The sequence below is a fragment of the Coturnix japonica genome, chromosome 17, assembly GCF_001577835.2.
Source record: "Coturnix japonica isolate 7356 chromosome 17, Coturnix japonica 2.1, whole genome shotgun sequence".
In the NCBI taxonomy this organism is placed as follows: Eukaryota; Metazoa; Chordata; class Aves; order Galliformes; family Phasianidae; genus Coturnix; species Coturnix japonica.
The window spans coordinates 6,335,577-6,342,980 of record NC_029532.1 but is presented as its reverse complement, the minus strand read 5'-3'; the positions used below and the strand labels follow the sequence as shown (position 1 = coordinate 6,342,980).

General features: G+C 49.5%; 1 protein-coding gene across 2 annotated transcripts in view; it reads right to left on the bottom strand.

Annotated features, from left to right (window-relative positions):
• Positions 1-3,387: 3,387 nt before the first annotated feature.
• Positions 3,388-7,404, bottom strand: part of NOTCH1 (notch receptor 1) — a 34,810-nt gene continuing 30,793 nt past the window's right edge. For both annotated transcript variants that reach the window (XM_015878847.1, XM_015878848.1), the window contains exons 32-34: positions 7,171-7,318; positions 6,983-7,080; positions 3,388-6,745 (exon numbers count right to left, since the gene is read on the bottom strand). In XM_015878847.1, coding sequence (XP_015734333.1) covers positions 5,273-6,745; positions 6,983-7,080; positions 7,171-7,318 — 1,719 coding nt within the window. In that variant the 3' untranslated portion in view covers positions 3,388-5,272. The remainder of the gene's footprint in view (positions 6,746-6,982; positions 7,081-7,170; positions 7,319-7,404) is intronic.

Here is a 7,404-nt window from a genome sequence, read left to right as displayed (position 1 = left end):
CCTGGGGTGGCTGCCAACTTATCACCGTTCATCCAGCCCTGCTGTGCTGTCCCAACGCCTCCATTTCACACTGGGTTTCACTGCAGGCAATTCTGGTGTTTATCGGCTTCTTGAGGAAGTTCTTGGGGGTCCTGATGGATGAAAGACTCAACATGAGCCAGCAGTGCGCTCTGGCAGCCCGGAAAGCAAATGGGATCCTGGGCTCCATCAGGAGAGGGGTGGTCAGCAGGGATAGGGAGGTGATTGTCCCTCTCTACTCGGCTCTTGTGAGGCCCCATCTGTTGTACCGTGTCCAGGTGTGGAGCCCTCAGTACAAGAAAGACATGGAGATTTTGGAAAGGGTCCAGAGGAGGGACAGGAAGATGATCAGGGGGCTGGAGCACCTCCCCTATGAGGACAGGCTGAGGGAGTTGGGTTTGTTCAGCCTGGAGAAGAGAAGGTTGTGGGGTGACCTCATTGCAGCCTTTCAATACCTGAAGGGAACTTACACCCAGGAGGAGAGTAAACTCTTGGAAAGGGCTGACAATAGCAGGACACGGGGAAATGGTTTTAAGTTAAAAGAGGGAAGATTTAGGTTGGATGTTAGGGGGAAGTTCTGCACTAGGAGAGTGGTTAGGCCCTGGAACAGGCTGCCCAGGGAGGTTGTGGATGCCCCGTCCTTGGAGGTGTTCAAGGCCAGGTTGGACGGGGCCCTGGGCAACCTGATCTAGTAAAGGCGTATGTTTGGTGGCCCTGCCAGGCAGGGGGTTGGAACTACATGATCCTTGAGGTCCCTTCCAACCCGGGTCATTCTGTGACTCTGTGATTGAGGAAGCCTCCCCGCTGCAGTCCCTTCTTCTCCCTCATTGGGTGCAATGGAGAAGATGGCCGCCAGGGCGGGACAGAGCACCGCGCTCCTTCTTCACATAGCCAAAGTCCCGCTCTCCCAAGGTTGGTTTATGAGGCCGCTTCATGTTGTGGAGCTCAGTCTCAGCACATCGATCACTCCTGTGATGTATTCAGATGGTTTCGTCATGTTAAACAGCCCTGAGAGTCTTAAGATCCTGCTCTGTCCTGCTTGGTGTTCTTAGGGCTGTCCCATGGGAACACGGCGCTTTGAGGGAGGCTCGTTGTTCTGAGAGCGGTGACTCCCATCTGCCAGAGTTTGCACACAGCATGCGATGGAACAACAGGAGGGGAGAACACAACTGACCTAAACAAACGTCTTAATCAGGGGTCATTATCAGTGCAGGAGCTGTTCCCGCACGTCTGGTCATTAAGGCAGGGTAATATCCTCAAAGCAGCACTTTGATGCTGGTGTGGGAACCAGAGCAGAGCTGTGCTGCACAGCCTTTCATCTCCTCCTTTTGTAGGGACGTTCCATAAAGCAGCTCCTCAAACACCACCTCCCTACACAGGCACTGTGCAGATAAAGCCCTGCTGTCCCCTTGATATTGTCTCCAACAGGTGTAATAAGAGGAAATGTGGTTCTAATTAGCCTGATTGGCTTATAAAAGATACACATGCATACCATAAATGGCACCAACAGCTCACATCTGCAGCTATATGCTTTCATTATATATCTAACCCTCTTAAACTCATCTGCTCACTATTCAAACACCAATGCAGGGATCTGACCTTTGCTTTGCTCCTGTTAATTACGTGATTATAAACAACTGTCGCATTCGATCCCTTTTGAAGCTTTCTGCTTTGCTTTGCTCCATCCATGTTAATGGATGTATCATGAGAGAGAGGTCTAACCTGTGATGAATTTTTGGCTCCTTCTGTGGGTTCTTGAGTTGGGTGATTGGAGCTGCAATTCAGCAGTCGGGGCTCAAACAGCTGTTAGCAACCTGAGCAAACACCAATAGCCCGGAGGTAAAGGCAATACAGAGCAGCGATTACTAAATGTCCCAAACAAAGAACAGTTAAAAAACCCTGCCCTCCAGCATGTAAACAAGTAGTTCCAATGCTCTGGTTCCTCATAGCACTGACATGAGTACCACTGGGACAGCTTCGAGGTGATCTTTTTTTACTGAAGCTCTTCTATAGTGTGGGATGTGATCATAGAATGGCCTTGGGTTGAAAAGGACCTCGAAGATCATCTCGTTTTGATCTCCCCACTATCATGAGCCAGCTACCAGACTTGCTGCCCAGAGCCACATCCAGCCTGGATCTTAGTGCTTCTCAGCCTTTTCCACCTGGAATCCTAAAGCAACTATGCCTGCCATGACCCACTCATCCCCTGTTGGCATATGGGCTTGAAATTCAACTCCCAGCATCTGAGGTGGTGTGAGGGCTTGGGGCTGTGGTCAGATAACACAACTTGGTTGGAGGGGACTGGAGGAAGGCAAAGCCTTCTGCATAGGGTTTGTGGGGGATGCGTGGAAGGACAGACACTTTCACTTTGAAAACCTTCTGTGACTTTGAATTTATATTGATTTATGGCCTGTTTATTAGTATGTAATGCACAGCTTTTCATTGCTGGGGCTCTGTGGGACAAACAGCCAGGTTCTGGTGCGCACAGTGGTGAAGGGTCGGTTGCTGGTTGGTCTTTTCCATCCTTAATGATTCCCTGATTTTGCCCCTTTCCTCAGCATTCAGCCTTTTCCATGCTGCCTTCCTGACCTACTCATGGGGGAAACTGCAGGCTTTGTGCACCCCAGCTTCTGTAATTGAGCTACGTGTTTACTTGTCACTTATAGTGTCACATTTTATAACTCCTCTTAGCTCTTTTTGGACCTGTTCAGGACAATTTCCTGCCTTGAACTCAAGACTGGAGACCCGAGATGTGCACACACATGCCTGCTCCATGCCTGAATGGAAAATAGCAGCATTCCAGGAGGTACTGAGCTTATCTACTGCAGTGAGGAGGTCCACAGTGCAGCTATTTATATCAGCATATTTAGGACTGTGCAGTTGCATTTAGAATACAGAGTCCCTGTGGGGAAGAGAAAGAATGGAAATGAATTACCTTACAGATCTGAGTGCGGTGAATGTTGCTACATGGTGGGTGCTGGGCATGGAGCTCTGCACTCCCCTCAGCAATGCCTTCATGATGCCTTTCCATCTATATCCATGTAAACAACCACATCTGAGAGCCAGAGCTGCCATATGCTTATCACCACTCGTAGAGGGCTGTTTCTACAGACCCCAAACAATTAAAAGCATGCAGCCGCCTCATCAATGTTCACCTAGAAATGTGGCATTACCTATAGGTTTGGAATGCACAGGGGAGATTGCAAAGCACATTGTCAGTGCTCCCCCTCTTGGGTCCCATCGTGACACCAGAGGAGGTTGGGGTTCTGATAAGGAGAAAGCATCACTGACCAGAGGACAGCCCTGAAGCATGGGTATAAGTGGGTATCAAGCCCAGACTGCAGTCAATCCACACCAAAAACACCCAAGTTCCAGTTTTAGTAAAATCTAGATGCCCAAAAACATCATTTATTGCAAATCAGTTAACAAAAAAACCCCCAAAAATAAACAAAAAACAAAAAAATACATCATTTTTGCAAACTACAACTTTGCATCATGTAGATAACTTTATTACAGAAGATATCTTTTCTTAAACTACACTCTAGTTTATAAAACATAGGAAGATTCAACACCACGTGATGTTTTTTAATCACTCATTTTAGGGATGTCACGATAACCAATGGCCTGAAATGTTCACTAAGATGAGTGCTCAAAGCTCTGCGCTTTGAGAGATCCCTTTTATTTGGTGTTCTGATAGAAAGGAATGAGGAAGAAGAACCCTTTCCTTAGGTTTTGTGGGTTAGCTGCTCTCTATCTGCCCGTCCCATAGCTCTAGTCATAGGGTGTCTGCTTGCCTTCGCACCCGAGTGAGATCCCAACACCTCTACAAGGCGATACATTTCTGATAGATTTAAGACTTGCTCATTTAGATTTTTGAAACAAAATCCACCTTCTCTTTAAAAAAAAAACACAAACAAAACAAAACCCAAACCAAAAGGTTATTTACAAACATTAAATCTGCCACAGGCTTATACTCTATTTTACAGGATACACAGAACGAGTGTGCATCAATATAATAAAGGATGCAGCACTCCAAACTCCCAGGAATAAAACATCAGCGGCTCCAAGCACGGCTGGGCTGCCCCAGCTCCAGCCCAGCAGCTGCAGGGCTCCCTCACCTCCTCGGGCTGTCTGCCTTCAGACATTCCCTCTACCATAGGCAGCCATCCTTAAAATAAGGATGTGCTTTACAACTTTACATCAGCATTTCTTTTCTTCGACAGTTCCTCGAATGCAAACACACACACAGAAATAACAGTGACTAAAAAAGAGAGGAAAGGTATTCAAAGTAAAGTTAAGGCTCCTTTGCGTATGAGCTCCACAGCTGTGGGTTGGGTACGTACCCCGTAGTTGTGGGTTTGCCCTCTCATTAAGTTTGGCAGATGCTCTTCTTGCTCTGTAGGGTGGTTGTTGGTTTTGCTTTTAAATCTCAGGACCTGTCATTCCAGGTCTATAAACACCATTATTATTATTTTTTTTTTAATCATAAAAATCATTTAAATATATATATTTATATATATATATATAAAAACGAGAGAGAACAACAACAAAAAAAATTCCTATTACCAAAGCAAATATACAAACTCTATAATACTGAAATTGAAACAAGGACCGGTACCATAAAATGTCCTCTCGGATAGAACAGCAAAGGAAACATTTTAAAGTACATCTCACAAACCCACCCACACTGAATTGATCTCCCCTATGGAGTGGCACTATTTTGTTATCCCAGTCAATTTTGTTTTCTTCCTCTTTTCTTTCCGAATCGAAAGAGCAAATAATAATTACAAAACAAAAAAACAATCATAATAATAATAAAGAAATAAATTAATGGCATTGCAGAATCCTGACTGGTTGCTTATAGCTTAACCCAAACATCTCCTCCCAAACCAGCACAACGAACCCCCAAACAAAAGAGAACGTCCCATTATAACCTCAGTTTTATGGCTCCTCATAACTGGTGCCTCGCATTGAGCTCGCAGCAATAGAAGATATAAATAACAAAAGGCAGTGTTCTCGTGTCAAATCAAACGTACATAAATAAATACTAAAAACACAAAAAAAAAGGGGGGAGGGGAAAAAGAATTAATTCGTGGGGCTTTTTTTTTTTTTGTGTGGTTTTTTTTGTGTGTTTTTTTAAACTTTTGTATAAAAAAAACCGTATTTAAAAAAGGATCTTTTAATAAAAGCATCCGGCGATCCTGTTTAACAACAAGGTGTCCCTCAGGCTGCGGTCCCTGAGTCCCACTGGGTCTCACTTGAAGGCCTCGGGGATGTGTCCCATCTGCGACTGCATGCTGGTGGGGGGGCTGGAGATGCCCTCGGACCAGTCAGACACATTGGAATGGGGGGAGGAACTCGACCACTGGTCTGGAGACTCCGGAGAGGGAGTGAGGAAGGGGTGGTCGGGCACCTGGAGCTGGTGGCTGGGAGTGTTGTCCAATGGGGAGGAATAGCTGTGCTGGGAAGGGGGGGTCAGGAACTGCGTGGTGGTCATGGGCTGCGCGAGGGAGGACGGCAGAGAGGTGGGTAGCAGCTGAGAATCTTGGGGCAGGATGGTGTGCACCGCCATGGTGCTGCTGCTCACCGGCTGCATGTCGGGCTGGCTCAGCTCAGTACCGAGGAAATTTTGGCCCATGTGGCCGCTGGCATTGGAGCCAGGGTTGTGGTGCTGCTGCGGCTGGGGCTGCTGCTGAGGCTGCTGTTGGGGCTGCTGCATGCCAGGCTGCGGTTGCATGCCGGGCTGCTGCATGCCAGGCTGCTGCATCTGCTGCATCTGCTGGTTCTGCAACATGTGTGGCTGGGAGGCCAGGCGTGTGCTGGGCATGGCCTGGTAGCTCATCATCTGCGACAGGCTGGTGCTGGGCAGCCCGTTGTGCAGGGAGCTCATCATGCCGTGCTGCAGGTTCTGTGCTTGCTGGTGGGTGCCCGGCTGCATGCCGCCCCGCATGGCGCTGTACTGGTTCTGCACCATGCCGCTCTGCAGCCGGCTCAGCCAGTCGCACTGCCCGCTCAGGCCAGCGGCTCCTCCAACAGAGAAATTCATTGGGGCGTTGCTCATCGCCGTGCTGGGGCTGGAGACAGGGAGATGCGAGAGGCGCGGTGGCACCGCCTCAAAGGCCATCCTGCCAGAGCCACCCAGGGCCATCTCCTGCTTCCCTGCCATGTTGAGGTGGTTGATGCTCATGTGGGCGTCGGGCATGCCGGGCAGGTGGTTCAAAGGCATGGAAGGGGACTGCTGGAACGGAGAAGTCATCAGCGGAGGGGAAGCGACGTCAGACAGGTACCCGTGGGGTGACTCCAGGGAGTCCACTGGGGACAGCACGCTGGAGTTGTCGAGCAGGCAGCCTTTTCCATCTTGTGATTTTTTCCTCCGGGCTTTCAGGTCTTTGGAATCCTTGCCGTTGCAGCTCAGGCCCTTGGTGCTCGGTTTCCTGGCTTTCTTGCCCTGCACGGCTGGCTTCAGGTTGCTGATGTAACTGCTGGGGGAGCAGAGTGGAGGGGACAGCGTGGGGGCCCCAAGCGGGCCGCTGTGCAGCGGGGGGCTCCGCACCAGGTTGTACTCATCCAGCAGCCGCACGATGTCGTGGTGCATGCGTTCCTGCGCGATGTCCCGCGGCAGCCGGTCCATGTGGTCCGTGATATCACGGTTTGCAAAGTGGTCCAGCAGGACCTTGGCTGTTTCGTAGCTCCCTTCTCTGGCGGCGAGGAACAGTGGGGTCTCCTCCTAGAAAACCACATATAGTTAGGTCTGTGCTTGCTCATCTTCCAGGCAGCACCACATTGTATCCCTTACCAAGCACTGCATACGGCATGACCCTTATCAATAAATCCCACACCTGGAGTCACAGCAGAACAACAGTCGCAGTGCAAGGCAGTGTTGTATTACAGGCTCAAACTGCCCTTTAATACAGTGCCCAATTACTTCTTTCCCTTGCCCACTGGTCAACCCCTAAGACCATACCTTATTGTTCTGCATATCCTTATTGGCACCATTCTTCAGGAGGACGACTGCGGCTTCGACATTGTTCACAGCAGCTGCCCAGTGCAGTGCTGACTTGCCTACAGGGGAAGGCCAGGAAACAGCAAGAATTAGTGAGTGGGAAGGGGACTAGTAAAGCAGCCCTCCTCTTCTTTAGCCTCCCACTGTACCCAGATCATCCACAGCGTTGACGTCTGCATGGCAGTTGATGAGGTCCTCCAGCATTCCTTCCACAGCCAAGCGAGCAGCCAGGATCAGTGGAGTTGTCCCGTCGTGCATTCGGGCATCGAGATCAGTCGCCCTGTTCCTGATCAGGATCTGCCCCAGTCAGAGGAAACACAGATGTTAGGTGGGACAGACCTCAGAGACACGCAGAGCTTGCAAGCCCCTCCTGGGGGCTGTCA